The following is a 16,930-nucleotide window of genomic DNA, read 5'->3' on the forward strand; positions in this document are numbered from 1 at the left end:
TAGGCCGGAAACGAGAAATCAAATTGCAGTGGCTACTATTCGGTAGCCTAGCCACGCGCTTACTTATTTTTTCTCCTTCCTACTCTTTTCATCGTGCAGTATGCGCCTTCTGCCGGAGGGGGGACGTACTGACTGAGTATCGGGTATAAATGTAGAGTCGCGGCCCCAGCTGCGACTCACAACGTTCCCGCTCGTTTAGTTAGTAATTGTTTAAAATTGTTGTAATGTCTGAAGACTTTTAATTTATTCCTAAGGTGTGAAAGTGTTTGGCAATCAAAAATCATTGGCTTTGATTCCATGCAGAAATACTGTTGAAAGCTTTTTCGACAGCTCTGACTCCACATTTACCAATAAGAGTTCTCCGTTGTTAGATTTTAATTGAATGTTTTACCGTTCGATGTTTTAATGTACAAAGTTGGAGGATGTGGCCGCGAACTATGCTGCGCGCTCGACGGCAATGCGGACTGAGAGTAAGAAAAGGGAGAGGCCATGCAATAAAGGCCATGACAGCGTAATTAGGATAAACGCGACGACAGATAATTTAAGGGAACTCGGATAGACGAGATGGTAGGAAATACATGTATCTTAAGAGCTATTAGAGGCTGTGGTACCGAACGTACGAGTATACTGTGTCGTATGTGTGTCGTGTCATCATTCTGTTCAAAATTTGAATACTTTTTGCCGTCCATTTTAGATTTTGATGCCAAGGTATGTTTTGGGAATATCAGGGAAAATGTTTATGTGCTTAGAGCCGTTATACCGGCTGTGCTCTAGTGTGTTTTTTATTTCTCTTGAAGCTTTTTCGACACTGAATTTGACTCCAATTGTGACCCCTTCTCTTATTGATAGTTTTTCTGTCTAATCAGTTTTTTCGTTGATTTTAACACCTTCGGGATCTGGAATCCTACCTGGAATATGATGGTCAGATGCTAACCAGACTTATCTATAATATTGTTTATCACAGCTTTGAGGTATTATTTTTCACCTACTAGTTGACTTACTTTTGAAGAGGTGTTTGGCAGTAAGCCATTTCGCCCGGAAAACTGGTGGCATGGCTCCTGCCAAGGCAAAGATTTCATGTTTACTCGTATCTGGGGGAACCCTCACGCACCTTCTTGGCGCACATCTTGTTTTCTTGAAATTCGAAAATATGAATACTGATTATTGGCTATCGCCCTAATTTAATTGTCGCCGCTAGTTGTTATAATCGTTCGCTTTTTCTCATTTCCTTTTTACATGACTGACACTTGGCATTTTTGGGCTTATTATTCCCCCTAAAACGATATAAACTTTTGATTTTCAATTGCTTTGTGTTCTACTAAGATGCTGACGACTTTCTGTATTACCCTTACCAATGTTCATCACGGCCTATTTGCCTGGATTAAAGCTACAACCCCGATATTTCCAAAATAGATTAAAATCGTTATTTTGCCTTGAAGGCTTGCAACGGAGTCACAGCCAATCGAGATTAAAACAAAAACATCAGCAAAGTGCATGATGTGTGAAATGCTATCCTATATTTGATGGCAACTTTTTGTGTAAACCCTAAAGAGTAAAGTTGATTAACATAAGCCCTGTGCGATTCCGCCCTGTATGACTACATTTGGTATGACATTTGGCTTGGAGATAAGAATCCAGTCAGTGTATGTTTTGGGAAACTTTTCCTTTTCTATTGTTATTTTCAAGAAATGTGGGCTTATGCTTTTTTAAGATCTACAGCAGCTATGCGGCAGTCTCTTTGTAGTTTGCACCAGACAAAAATTAGGTTGTAGGCCTAGATGAGCAGATCACTTCCTCATACTTGGAAGTAGTAATATACCACAAAATCTTATTTAAAAATTCAAAAATCAACAAAAATTGGGAAATTTTAATTGTACGACCTTGCTCAGTATTTTGTATTCATGTCGATATAGTGGATATAGCTGGAGATATAGCGAACAAAAGATTAAGTCTTATACAATTTTTATATTTCACCAACTTTGACTTTTACAAAAACTTTTTTGTATGGTATGGTCCCACTATGGTTCTAAGTAAACCACTTTTTTACCATCAAAAAATTGATGATGCAGAGTTCCCAAAGTATTTATCAAGCTTAGCCAGCAGGAATTCACTTTCTTCCATTTTCTCTTTGAATCACGAGGAAGATTCTTCAAATGTTGACAGATGCCTTTTGACAGTAGCAGTGTTGCCCTGTCAGTTAAGAGACGGGAAATTCACACAGTCACGTACTTATTGAACAGCCATCGTATTATTTTGTCAGTCCGTCTTTCGCTAACATAAATAAGTTCGAGGGTTTGCTCACACGAGAACACGCTGTTGTTTCCAAATCTAAGCCCCAAACTGACTTTGTTTGCCTTGCGATTAATTAATTGTCATTGCGAATGAAGTCATCCAAGAACTCGTGGTTCTTCACTTTGAGACCTGCTGTAGCTGCAGTTCGGCTATCAACCCACTTGTCGGCAAACACTGCACAGCCAATTCTTTTTTCAATTTTTCAAGGTTTAAATCTCCGAGGAGCAAGCCATTCAATGGTTCTGGAGGTGTCTCAATTTCTGGTAGTTGCACTTTTCTTAAAGCGGAACACATACCATCTGATTCCATCTGATGAACGCATGACAACGGTGATATTCTTGGTCTATAGCACCAATCAGCACTTTCGCATGAGCAGAATATTCAATATCTGGCTCGTACACGAATGAGAGACTGAGAGAACGAAACGGATGTAAAACCTCGATGTACTTGTTGACATTGCGGGTATTTTCTCTGTGAGTGTTAATAACGAACCAGCTCGCTTGTCTCCGCTTCAGTTTTTGTTGATTTCGTTCATCTCATGGCTCCTGTGATTGAGATTCACGCAATTATGACGTGCTCACGCGCACATTTTCGTTATCTAGCGGAACTCGTTCGTTTGTTGCATTATTTGTTCCACGGTACGACTGGACCTTTCAACCTCCGTCTTTCTGGCATTGTTCACTGTAACACACACACACACAAATTGGGAAAATTTTTGTTCTTACTGTACTTACAATGGTCGTACGCCGACTCATCCGGTGTAGACTCGTCTAGAATTGAAGAGACGCAGTCAGGGTGGGTTTTCATGATGGCATTGCTTGAAGTATGCGAAAGTGAGATAGATAGATCAAGTTCAGAAGTTCGGCTCACTTCGGGTGTGCGTGTAAAATGGTTCTCACACATTCTTGGTATGCATGTATACCCATCCTTTTGTTTTCGTAGGACACGAAATTCTGTACATATAAGCTGACATATTGTGCATATATGTATGTACATAAATATGTATTATATTATATAATAATATTATTTATCACATACATATATATAAAAAAGTGATTTGCACTGAAAACGTAAGCGATATGTGATAAAAATATGTCCTGGTCCTGCGGCAAATAAAACGCTGTGTGTTTTAAGTACACGCAATATAATACTGCTGCCTTTTTTACTTTTATTTTTCGATTTCTACACATCACACTTAGTAGGTTTGCCTATAACATTTCGATAAACTCTTTGAAATCTTTTTGCTAAAACACACTTAGGATTGGGATGCGGCTCGTTGCCAACGCTCCATACTCATAAATATACATACATATACATAGATACTCATATATGGCTATGGCTGGGTGTATCCTCCAACAACATTTAAACACTTCAACGAATCGTAAATTGGATCTAAACGATCTGTGGGGAAAAACTGATGCCGCGCTTTCGCTTTCCGCGCACACTGAAATATCATTTTCATATTTCGCTTTCTCCTTCGCTTTTGTTTATAAAAAATATACAATTATAAATATAAATATGTGTATATCATGTATGTACACTTAGACGTTTCAAAAAGACAAGAAAAAAAGTATACTCCTCTTTTGGTTTTCGATTTCGATTTCCTTTGATTTTAGTTTTTTTTTTGTTCAATAAATTAGTAGAAAATACTTGTTTGTTTATATAAAAATACAATAGGGTCCATAGGTTTCATATGAATATACTCCAAAATTGTTTGTAGTATGTATATCTCTTCACTGCATCCATTTTGTTTTGGTTATTGTAGCGGAAATAGAGTTGCCTTAAGTTTACAGTTAGCAGGTGTCGCAAAAGTTCATTGCACAAAAAAGATGTTTATATAAAAAAATGATACAAAAGACTTATAAAACGATTATGTGTGTGTGTGTGAGAGAGAGAGAGAGAGAGAGAGGTGAAAGCTTTTGGTAGATGTGCGAGCGTGTGTCTGTTTACGTGAGTATTGTGCGCAAGCAGTCGATTGCCAAGCAGTGCCGCTGATGCTTTTCTACTTGCCGTAGCATACTTTTGTGCTGCAGTTGCGCATGGACTAATTAATCGCGGGACACATTCAAGTAATTTGTGAGTAACTACGCATAAATATGCCTAAACACACACAATATATGTATATATCCATTTATGATCAACATGAACAACAACAAGTACATACAGGTATATCCATTGGTTTGTTAAAAAAAAAATGTCATATGTGTACTTATACATATATGTATAAATGTACGTACGCATATGTATGTATATACACACGTAGTAGATACATTTATAAGATAACTCTAACATACATCGAATCTACTCATACACATACTATATGCACACACAGTCCACAACTATTTTGCTAACACGAGTATCTTCGCTCTTCTTCAGAAACATTTAAAGCCACGGATTTCTATTAGTTTAGCTTAGATTAGAGGTGCTCCCTTCTTCAAGCAAGCGGTAATTTTGCTAGGCGATACGCTAAAAAAAAGAATGAACTTATAGACAGAGGGAGGGAGAAGCATATACACATAGAGCTACAGATGTGTGATCTGCTTTGGCTTACGACTAAACAACTTGCTAATACAATTAAATATAATATTCTATGGGAGCATCGGTGCACCGGCTCTCTGCGAGTATGCATATCCGAAGATATCCCGCTGCATCTTCTATCATCCATCTTCCATCTGATCTGCCATCCTCCGTCTCTTAAAACATAACCTCAGCTGCAACCTGCTCAGCTTGATCCATCATTCCTGACTGCATAATAACAATAATCAATCAACCAATCAATCAATCAATCAATCAATCAATATCAACTTTAAAGGACCGTTCAACCTTATCCGATTCTATCGATTCTATCTATATATCTTCATATTCTTTACATATCACAAAAACATGGTTTGTCCTTCTTTATCCGGAAACCCCCTGCCCGCTTTTCAAAGCCACCCCCTCCCACCCCTCAGAAACCCTTAGAAACCCTCAGAAGCCCTCGGTCTTCCATTTTGAAACCAACTCCACCAACTCTTCCAGCCATTTGTCTGTCGTTACAAATCTTGGACTAAGCTCCTTCTTGGCAGGCAGCTGTTCACTCCTCCACTCCTGCTCCTGCTCCTGTGTGTTGCTTCTCCTCGGCCTTGTAGATTCATTAAATGCAATTTTGAAACCAGTTTTCAAGTGCTTACTGCCAAGAGTTGTCCGTGGTCGTGACTGTCTACGGTTCCACTGACTGGGAGGAGGGCGGGGTCGTTATCGTGACCGTCGTCGTCAAATGATTGCCGCCATTTGCCTGTATAGACTCCTGCGACTTGAAGAGCGTTGTGGTCTCGCTCGAGTGAAACTCCTCCTCCTCATCATCATCAACATTAGCATCAACATCAACCTCCTTCTTATCCTCCCCATGCTCATGCTCATGCTCATTATCATTCTCGCCCTCATTATCCTCTAGCTGCTGCTGTTGCTGCTGCTCGTCATCCAGCTCTTCTTCCCCCTTCGCTTGCAGACCCTCATCTGGAAGCTGGGTCTTTCGGCGATCCGTGTAAAGAAAGACCTCCATGTGATCCTTACCCTTGACATAGACGCTGCCGCGGGGCTCGAAGTCGTAGCGAGCGGTGAGGAACGGCAGACAGTCCTTGCCCACCTGGATGCGGTTCGGAAGACCCGTGGAGTCCATGCGCGAGGCCACGTTGACGGCGTCGCCCCAGATGTCGTAGTAAAGCTTGCTGGTTCCGATCACGCCCGCCGTCACATCGCCAATGTTCATGCCGATGCGCAGGATCAGATTAAACTCGAGCAGATCCTTGTTGAAGGCATCCACCACCTCCTGCATGGCAATGGAGAACTCCATGAGTGTGTGGATGTGCTCATCACCCGACCCTCGGTGCGATGGGTCCAGCCCGCTGGCGGCCATGAAGGTGGAGCCAATGGTCTTGATCTTCTCGACGGCCCGGAACTCGGGACGGGAGAGCAGTTCGTCAAAGTCCCCTATCAGCTCGTTGAGAACGCGGAGAAACTCCTTGCCCCCCAGATAACTCTCGTCGTACATCTCGTTGAAGTTGACGATGGAGGCGAAGATGATGGCGATGTTGTGGTGGTTCTCCGAGTACTTGGCCGTGTTCTTCAGGTGCTCGGCCACATGCTTGGGAATGATGTTGTGCAGCAGCATGTCCGCCTGGTTCTTCATGTTCTGGACACGCACCTTGTCCTGGTTGGCGACCGCGTTCCCGTAGAAGGTCAACCGATAGCCGATCTCGAATTCGCGATTAAGAAACCACACTAGGACTAGGATGAGCAGAAGATCCAGGTAGATCTCCACGTGGTAGTCGTGGAACCACTTGATCTCCTCAAAGATGTACGAGGAGCCGCCCTCCTCCTGCGACTCCTCCTCCGACTCGGCCTGGTCGCTTCGGCTCGAGTAGACCATCAGCTGCGATACGGCGATACCAATGAAGCACAGGGCGGCCATGAAGGCCAGGATGTTGCGCACCCAGCAGTTGAGCTGCGTGAAGTTGCAGAAGTGCACGATGCACACAAAGATGAGGAAGCCGTAGTGGTACTCGAAGGCCTCCAGCTGCTCCAGGTCCAGCAGGAGGAAGTTGGCGATGATCAGGAGCACGGGCATGGCCATCAGCACGGCCAGGCAAATGTGCCACGGATACCAGCTGGAGATGGCCTCGAAGATGCGGTCCGCACACGACCGGAACTGAGGTCCCCTGCTACTGCCACCCCTCCTCAGGGCAGCCTCAACATCCCCACGTCCACCTCCACCTCTACCTCCATCTCCATCCTCGTCTGCATCGCCGTCGACGACCTCGCTGGTTGTGGACTTGGAGCGGAGACGAGAGCGGCTGCTGCTGCTGGTCCTCCCGGTGCCATGACGGCGACACATCTGCCTCGTAAACAGGAAGAGGGCGAAGACCTGGATGGCCGTGAAGCAGGAGAAGAGCGTCACCCAGAGACGGAAGCTAGGCGTGACCGTGTTCTGGGTCATCAGGAAGAGTGACACCGAGATGCACAGGTAGACGGCGATCCCCACGAAGATGTCGATGTAGGTGTTGTACCGGGGAGTGGCCAGTGTGGGTGGCCCCTCGGTCTCGTTCTCGGTCCCGAACCGGTGGGCCTTGGAGCGGAAGTCGCGCTCCAGCTGGCGGGACTTGAAGTAAAGGCTGAAGCCCCGCAGCGGCGGCTTCACAAGGTAGCTCCTCTGCGACCTGGCGTTGTCCCGCACACATCGTATCAGCTGGAGGTCCGACTGCTTGCGCAGCTGCTGCAGGCAGGCGGCCAGCGGGTCGCCCATCGTCTGAGAGGAGCACGGTTGCATCAGCAGCGGCAGCGGGGGCGGGGGCGGCTGTGGCACCACCATGGGCAGCGCGATGCCCAGCGGGAGGGGCATGGGCAGGGGCAGGCCCTGCATGTCATTCAAATTCGAGATGCTCGAGGTGGAGCTGGTGAAGTAGCCGGAGACGCGGTGCTGGCTGATGGCCGACTGGTTGAGGGCGTATATCTGCTGCTGGATGGAGGAGCGCCGCGAGTTGCTCTTGATCCCCGAATCCTTGCGCGAGGTGGCCGACGGGCAGATGCTCGAGTTGCGCGAGTGGCCGCCTCCGCCTCCAGCTGGCGGAGCGGGTAGACAGAAGGGACTGGGCTGGACGTTGGCACTAGTGCTGGAGGTGCTGGGCTCGATGGTGGCCCCAGCCCCAGCCCCAGCTGCAGCCGCACCGACGACTGGTGGCCTGCCAGTGGCCAGGGTGGAGGCACGTGGCCTGGGCAGGGGTGACTGCTCCACGGGGAGCACGGTTCCCCCGCTGGTGGACTGACGGCCGCACTGGCTCCGATAGCTACCGGAGCGGCCGAAGGGCGAGATGTCGCTGCGGGACTGGCTGATGTAGGAGCGCACATCGATGATGTCGTCGTACATGGAATACTGTCCCGGAGAGCAGCAGCCTGCTCCGCCGACGCTGGATCCTGCCACTGCGGAGAACCCCTCTGGGGAACGGAGGACGCTGCTGGCCAGGGCCGTAGAGGTGGCAGCATGGTGCAGCAAGGGCCGAGACGCGGACGGTATGTCCAGGGTCTGGTTACCCAGCCGGCTGACGCTGCAGGACTCTACCAGGACGGGCAGCTGCTGGTACACGCAGTTGGTTCCGATTCCGGTTCCGGTTCCGTTCCCATTCACATTCGGTGCAGTGGGATCCATGAAGGCCAGGGTCTCTTCGGGGCAATAGGGACGGGAATGATGGAGGTGCTGCAGGTACTGGGGATCCTCCTTCTCTGGCTGACTGTGACAGGAGCTGTTTCCGCGGCTGGCCAGTTCCTCGAAGCGTTTGAGGAAGCGCGGCACCTTCCACACCATCAGCCGGCTCTTGGGCGGTGGGGGCGGCGGTGGCGGCGGTGGCGGCGGCGGTGGAGTGGGCGACGACGGCTGATCATCCGAGTCGAGGCTGCCCGGCAGCGACTTGGTGGTGATGATGATCTTTGGCCGCTCCCGCACCACAATAACTGGCGGTATTCCGCTGGCCGCCGGATGCATGATGCCCCGCTCAATGTCCCGCTCCCGGCTGTGGTTCTGCGACTTCTTACGCAGCTTCATGCTCAGCGAGGTCAGTCGAGGGCGTATGGACAAAACCGGCGAGGGGTTCAACGAGTTCGAAAGCTGCCCCACCGGCGAGGCGGGCGGCACTTGCGGCTGCACCGCCGAGATGTTGGTCGCGCTCTGCGATAATGAGCCGGCATGGCCTCCGGGCAGCAACAGGGAGCTGCCCCCAATGGCATGGGCTGGCATGCTGGGACTGAGGCTGTTGGTTCTGGAGAAGTCGCTTCGGCGTCCTACCACGAAGTAGGTGCGATGACCTAGGGGAAAAGAGGAGGGGAGGCAGTTAGCAAAGGGTCTGTGATGCTCAGGGTCCCAGTTTCCAGGTCCCACTTCTGAGGACTCACCGAAGACCTCTTCGCCCTCTTCCAGGTAGTAGTTGTCGCCCAAAAAGCTCGACGTCTCCTGCGAGATATGAACCTGCTCCGGCTTGCCCGAGGACTCCATTCTGAAAGGAAATATTGGAAATAGTGAGTTCCATACAATCGAGCGGACACTGGCTAAGACTTATATAGTTCTGCGCAACCCTTGAACGGACACTCATAGTTTTAATGGAGTGAAACGAACTGCAAAGGTCTTCCCTGGTGGCACATCCTGCTGGGCCATCTCTCATGATGTATCCCGAGGTGTCACCGTTCTCCCGACGTTTCACGGTTCAATTTACCCCCGCTGGGTCTCCTGGGTGGAAATTTGTCCCCCATTCAGACCCCGTACAGTGTGGGCCCTCGTTCTTGCTTTAAACACCCTGTTAGTCTGATCCGCACGCTCATGAGAAGGTTTCTTTGCTCGTTCGCATTTGTATTTCAATTGAATTCCATTAAGTAATGGTATACCCATTCTGGGTGTCTGCCTGTCTTCTAATTAGCGAGTGTCTAGCTGTTTGTTCCCCCTATTACCAGAGGGCATCTTGAAATGGTGTCACTTAGCTTGCTGATCATCAGCAATCTCATCCAGAGATATCAGCCTCTCCGAACCATTCCCATGACTCAGACTCGAGTCTAAGGAGAGGTCTGATAGCTATATATCCTCCAATTAGTCCCCCTGGGGCTTTTTAGCCCTCTTGTGAGTTCCATGTTCCCTATAATGATGTACATGATTATCCCGTGATTCGAAAGTGATGATTCTGACAAGAAATCTATTTTAATGCACGTGCTCTTCACAAAGGCATCAAGTTGGAGCACAGATGAAAGAACGAGTCGCTGTAAGACGATATCTGGATGGGAAATCGGCGTGGTGGGAATTCGGGATATCCTACCCTGGCGATCGATAAACGGAAATCTACAGAAATCACCGATTAATCCGTTCCAATGTCCGCCTAGTTAAGGGCTAAGATCTAGTTCAAAGTACTCACTTATTGGCCAGGCTTACGTCGTTGCTCCACACATCGAACTTGACCCGGCGCGTGCCTACGATGCCGCAGAGAACAGTGCCCGTGTGGACGCCGACTCTCATCTTGACGCCCTCGTGGCGCTGGGCGTCGAAGCAGCGCATGGCATCGATCATGCCCAGACCCATTTCCACGCAGCAGATGGCGTGGTCCGCGCGGGGCTCAGGGCAGCCGGAGACGCAGTAGTAGCAGTCGCCCAGGGTGGATATCTTCTCGCAGCCGCTGAGGGAGCAGAGATCGTCGAAGCGCTCAAACAGGTCGTTGAGGATCTCGACCAACTGCTCGGCCGTCTTGGTGGAGGACATGCGGGTGAATCCGACGATGTCCGCGAACAGGATGCTCACGTTCTCCATGCTGTGCATGTGGAAGGGCCGGAATAGGGACTTCACGTCGTTGGAAGCCCGCGGACGCATGTAGTGGGACTCGGGGGGCAGGCCGGAGTCCAGTCCGGCGGTGCCCCCTTCGTTGAGCAGCATGTCCGCCACCTTGGGCGGCATCACCGAGTGTATCATCTTCTCCTTGAGCTGCTTCTCCATCTCCAGTTGACGGCGCACGAGCAGATTCTGACCGACCTTCATGAAGGTGCCGCGCATCCGCACCAGGTTCATCACGAGCACGTGGACGCCCACCAGGTGCACGCTCAGATGGGCCATGATCCGCAGTATGAGTATCTTGTGGCTGGGATCGCTACTGTCCACCGATCCCGCCCCCCCATGTATGGCACTGCATCCGATGACCACGTGGGAAACGAGCTCGAAGGCGATCGAGTAGAAGATCGCAATGACCGCACCCACCCACAGCGGCATGGGCAGGGCAGTGTAGATAAGCAGCACGATCTCCAGGCAGATGGCGAAGTGCCCCAGTGGACTAAAGGCCCTCCCCGTGTACGTGAGGAAGGCCAGCGAGGCTCCGCACAGCAGCATCGCAGTCACCGCGGAGGTCAGCGTCCTGTGCTGCCTGTAGAGGTCCCAGTGGGTGAAGCACAGCGCCATGATCGTGATCAGCGACAGCATCGAGAACGAGCTGGAGATCGGTCGCCAGAAGTCCTCCGATCCGCCGTCCACCACGAAGTACAGACACCACGCCAGCGAGCAGAGGAGGATGTATGAGAGGGTGAACCTGTAAAAAGAGAGAGCGTTAGAGATCAAGATTCACGCTCACATGAGGAGGTACAGTCAACACTCCAACAAGAGGACAACAAAGGGTCTACCCTTACAAGGGCAGGATCAGGATTGATGCTATAAGAAGAAAATGGCTAAGAGCACTCAAACAGAGAGGGCGATTGAGAGGTGGTCGGTTAAAGGGAGTCAGAGATCGCGCAGTTTGATCTAAAGGTCTTGCAGCTCCGACCTGGCCAAGCCCATTCCCATTGCCCGTTCCCCTCTAATTGTATGGCACTCTTTCTATCCTTCTATCCTTCTATCCGCATCCACAACCCATTCCTAATCCAACTTCCCATTCCCCCTCCAACTTCCCTTTTGAGGTTCTCTCATTCATCCTAATTATTGCAAAGTGCAGCGAAATGGGTGACCTCACGGAGAGAGGAGTAGGGGCATGAACACGCGCTTGAGAAGAGACAAGAGACAAGAAGCCAAGAGGCAAGAGGCTTGTGCAGCACATTTTCCACCTGTCACCAGCGAAACCTGGCCACTTTGCCAACTGCATTCATTACACAACTTGTTCCACTCGAGAGAGCAGATTTCAGCCAGGAACAGAGCCGAAGCCGAAGCTGGAGCCCGAGCTGTGTGGAGATGCGTGGAGCTGCCATTCATCAGATTAGGATTAGGATGCCCGCCCACAGTCTCTGTTCATTGTTCATTGCAGGGCATTGCATTGTTCCTTCTGACTATTAGGCCAACTCTGGACATACCTCTCGCGTGTGGCAGAAGAAAGGCGACTCTTTTGTCCTCCTCCTCCTCCTCCTCCTCCTCCACCCCTCCTCGTCCCGTCCAGAGCCTAGAAGCAACAGGCTTACGAACTATTCTCCATCAGAGCTACGGAAATTATGCGGAATTTCGCAGAGCGACTACGTATGGAATAGGGAGAGCCTTTTATAAAAGGCACAGCTGCTTACATCCTGAGGAACGGAACCTAAGAGAAGCTTAGGACTGAAGATAACTGAAGAGCCTTGAGGACCAGGATGAAAGGGACGCACCGACGAGGAGCATTTTCCGAGTAAAGGAATCTCTGCGAGCAAAAAAAAAACAATAAATGAATGGGAGCCCCAGGGGGAAATTTCGGAACAGAAGAGTCCCTGGAACTGGGTTTAGCTTACAGAGCATCTCTTAAGGAAGGAAATAAACTTTGCGAATAGGAATAAGTATAAACTAAATTCTAGAGAACACCAGAAAAAAGGTGAACCTACAAAAAATGTAAGCGAAATCCTCTAACTGATGGTGCAACTAGCCACATCAGAGCCGACCTCAATCGATTGCTCCGTTGCCCCGTTGCTCTGTTGCTCCGTTGCTCTGTTCCTCGGCTGTTTTCTCGCCTCACGCGAAACTGCTGCAATTGGCCGCCAAATGGCCCGAAATGGCATTGACCTGCAACGACTGCGACCTCTTTTTGCCCCACTCCACCGCCTTGGGGGCCAATCATCCAAAGCGAAAAGGAGCCAAATGCTCAACCCAAGCTCTGCCAGTCCCCCCGGTGCCCCCCGTGGCCCACCCTTTGACCCGTGCGGGGCACACGCCAAGCGAGCATTTATGGCGGCAATTTCGCCGTCCTCCGCAGTTCCCCAACTAATTTGCCCTCGTTTGGCCTCCTTCGCGCCAACCCGCTTCGCCTCTGGGAGCTGCCCTTTCTGTCGCGGCGTTGATTGCATGCACGTGCAGGAGTTGGTCTAGTAGTTGTCGGCGCCGGTGCCTCCTGTACCGACGAGGACCTACATATGTATGTACGTATGCGCCTGTGCCCCTCGGTGGTGAGGGAGTCCAGCCAAGCCGCACGATTGTGACAGCGGGAGGGAAGCTATCAAGGGAGGCGCCACAGCCGGGATTCAGCCGAGAGGGTCATTGAACTGCTCCCAAATCGGAATCTTTTAAATGGGAATCCTTTCAAATGCAAGCCCCACTTCCACAGCCTTTTGACGCCTCTCCGTGAAGGAGGTTGGTCAGCTTCTCCTTAGGGACTAGCTCCATTTAAGTGAAATGCCACCAAAGAATGGTATTTGTGTGAAGTGAATAGTAGTAGCATTTGCCACACCTAGCTCCAGCCCCTTTGAGGGCAGAGCATGGAGGTTCAGCTGTGAACCTTTGGAAAAAGTTCCAGGAGGATCCCTCGCAGAGCTCGGATATCAGGCTATTGAGCATGGTGTATCTTTGGTCCCTTAAAAGGAATTTTGAGTTTGAGCGCAGGATGGAGACTATGCTCTTGTTGATATTACGCTCTTGTCGTGGAGCTGCCAATGCGTTTGTCAGTCCGTAGCCCCCAATTTACGCTGCTGGTGATCTCTTTCGGGTGGTGCCCGACCCCAGACCGAAGCTCGGTCCCGCGAATCCAAAAACTATATGCATACATTGCGTGTCTTATGCCACAATTATAGTAGGCCTGGTAGTACCCTATCCCCGGGAACATTCTATAAAATTAATTCCTCTAATATTTACCAACTTCGTCGGGTTTCCCTTTTTCTCTTGTGCACGACGAGACTGGGACCGAGACCGAGCATCGGTCCCACGAAACCAAAAATAATTTATGTATCGTGGGCATCGATTACGAGATTACGGTGGGATTAGGTAATGTTCTTTTTCTTCGATAACCTGATGAACTTTGACCGGTCTTGGACCACAGTACTGCACTATTCACCTGCCTTGAGGCTCAAGACTTTTCCCCTGAAGTGTACCAAAAGAGATGCGTTTGTGGGACTTTCTTGGCCGTTGGCTGGGATCCGAACCTACGCGAAGCCAATCGAGCCAAAAGTTGCTCTCTTCGCCGGGGTGCTAATTATCAGGGACGACTGACTGCGCGGGAGCTCGCATAGGTTTAAGTCCCTAACACGTACGGGTATTCCCGCCAATGCTGTCCTCAGTCCCTAGCCAAACTGCTTGGTTCAGTATTTGGTTTGAATGGATGACCTTTGTATACGAATGGCTTTCTGAATCGGGGTTGCAGAGAGAGCTTCTGCTTAGTACCGGGTACACGAGTACGACTGTGGCTATGTTATGTAAATTGCATTCCATGTTTAAGGCAATGTCTCTTACAGTCGTACAGTCGTATAAATTGTGGGCATTGATGGATGGGTGGATATACATGACCAACTGAGCTGAGATACCATTTCGTGGGGCACGAGCCAATTTGCCCAGAGCTGCAATTTGGCATCGGCAAAAAGGCAGCTCAATTGGCTTTGCCTCTCCACGAAACATCAACACCAACAGCAACACCAACCGAACTCCACTCACCTGTATCGCATGCGAACGTGGGGAAAGACACTGGCCTGGTACTGCTCCTCGAGGACGGGGGAGTCGAACTTGGGATCCAGCCAGGACTTGGCGGCGGCCCGCTCGAAGGCCACCGGCAGCATGACGCTGCAGCACGAGTGCCGGCGCCCGGTCTGGCTCAGATACGTCTGGATGTGGGGGGCCAGAGCGATCTGTATGTCATCGGTGGAGTTGGCCCGGCTATCGTTGACTAGAACGCCCGGGGGCATCGCCCGTAAGTTCACCGATTGACGGCGTGACTGCAACAGAGAGAAAGAGAGAGATAGAGATAGAGATGGAGAGGTAGAGATAGGGATAGCGAGAGAGAGAGAGAGAGAGAGGGGGGATGTAAGGGGCGGGTGATAGTGCTACGGATGCTGATTGGATCTAAAGGGAACTCCCCATCAAGGCTCGATTCGATGATTAAATGATTTTTTATTTTTGACTTCTTTCGGCTCGCGATTTGCTTGAGTGTCACCGAATTCGTACCGGGCGCAAGTCACGCGACACCAGCTCTGATTTCAGCTCTAATTCCCGCCAATCTTATCTCAGTCAACAGTCGGCAGCCACCAGCCACCAGCAACCAGCAACCAGCAACCAAAGTGCAGCCGCAGTCGAGGGCCAAGGTGCTGACAAGAGTGATGTCAATTGCTGGCTATTGCTTGGCCTTAATTATATTAAGCATACGACCCGCTGCCAAAATCAAAACCAAACACGCACACAACCACGGACACGTACACAAGAAAGAGTTGCTAAGTTGATAATAAAAAACATTCCCAACACAAATCTACTTGGTCGTCGTTCATTAAGAAGCTGCTAAAAAATGAGTCTAAAAATAGGCAGAGTCCCCCCAAAAAGCGCGATCTGAACGGGAGTTTGGGTCGAAGCTGGTAATACCCTAGTGTGGGGGTAGTGCTAGAAATAATTTATGGACAGAAAGCCACCTAAATACTTAATGGGAAAGGTTTTGCTGTTTTTCCATTTTTCTATTTTTCCATTTTTCCATTTTCCATTCGGGCTAAACTTTCCACGTTTCTGTGGCTTCCTTTTGCTCTGCAACTCCGCGACTGTGCCTTCGGTATATGTTGAATTTCATTTCAGAAATTTCTGAAAAGTTAGAAGACCCTCTCGGTCTGTGGTCGACTGCTCTTAATAATTACTCTGTGGGGGGTCGGATTCGGGAGTTCTGGGCAGAAGGAGGAGGACGAGTGAGGTTGGGGTTGACCTACCAAAAATCAATCCCCAAAGGGTCCGTAAATGCGAGGAAAACATTTCATATATTTATGGGCTCAGCGAATCGGGCGGCAGCGTTAACTTTTACAACAACTACGTATGACACCAACAACAACAACAACAACAACAACAAAAACAGAAACGAGACCAACGCCAATGAAAACAATGAATTTCACTTAAAGTTTGAGCATTTTTCGGCTGGAATTTGCAATTGAAACAGGGCACACAGACGAACTGAATTGCTTCGGTTTTTTTTATTGTTATTTGATTGGGATTTGATTTGATTTATTGTAATTTAAAGCCACAGCAACGACGATAAAAAAAGAGTAAAAAAAGGGTTCAACGATTCCAACGTTGCCGTTAACGCGACGCGACGTTGGGGACTGATTTGAATTTCGTTGGGGATTGTCGATTGTCTCTCGATGCCGATCGCCAACAGCTGACAGCAGGGAAGCAGAGTGTCAGAATGGGAGAGTAGGAGAGTAGGAGAGTAGGAGAGAGGAAGAGCGGAAGAGAGGGAGCCGCCGCAGCAGCAGCAGCAGCAGCAGCAGCACCACCACCACCAACAACAGCGAATGCAAAAAACTCGCCAGCTTATCGCCCTCTGATAAGGGGCCAGGTAAGAAAGAGAGAGACAGAGACAGAGCAGCGATAAAGATCGTCCAGGTCTGGGGTCGATCGGCTACCGACTGTCGACTGTCGCCAATCACTTGAGATCGATCAGTCCCACGCTGCGTTGACGGTCAAGTGGCCAAGGACTTTTCGACCAGCCTCAACGGCCCGAACAATCTACTAATCTACGAATCTACGAATCTACGAATCTACGATTCTCTCTTTCTCTGTCTATCTCTCTCTCTCTCGCTCTCTGGGAGGTGGGTATGCGAAATTTGTGAGTAAATTTTAATACAATATAAATAGCGCTGGCCTGGCCCGGTTATTCCGGCAGTCGGGCCATAAGATAAGATAAGAGGCGCCCCCAGACACTCACCCAGGGGTCTTTTGCTGAAATGCGAGTACGAGTACGAGAAC

General features: G+C 49.3%; 1 protein-coding gene across 3 annotated transcripts in view; it reads right to left on the reverse strand.

Annotated features, from left to right (window-relative positions):
* Positions 1-3,419: 3,419 nt before the first annotated feature.
* Positions 3,420-16,930, reverse strand: part of LOC108162824 (adenylate cyclase type 9) — a 49,582-nt gene continuing 36,071 nt past the window's right edge. The window contains exons 1-5 of one of the 3 annotated variants that reach the window (XM_017297762.2): positions 15,898-16,278; positions 14,651-14,928; positions 10,218-11,372; positions 9,214-9,314; positions 3,420-9,126 (exon numbers count right to left, since the gene is read on the reverse strand). In XM_017297762.2, coding sequence (XP_017153251.1) covers positions 5,492-9,126; positions 9,214-9,314; positions 10,218-11,372; positions 14,651-14,898 — 5,139 coding nt within the window. In that variant the 5' untranslated portion in view covers positions 14,899-14,928; positions 15,898-16,278 and the 3' untranslated portion in view covers positions 3,420-5,491. Of the gene's footprint in view, positions 9,127-9,213; positions 9,315-10,217; positions 11,373-14,650; positions 14,929-15,897; positions 16,279-16,930 lie in introns of those variants that run through there. The other 2 variants (XM_017297754.2, XM_017297771.2) reach the window with 2 other exon arrangements.

Source organism: Drosophila miranda, chromosome XL, assembly GCF_003369915.1.
Source record: "Drosophila miranda strain MSH22 chromosome XL, D.miranda_PacBio2.1, whole genome shotgun sequence".
In the NCBI taxonomy this organism is placed as follows: Eukaryota; Metazoa; Arthropoda; class Insecta; order Diptera; family Drosophilidae; genus Drosophila; species Drosophila miranda.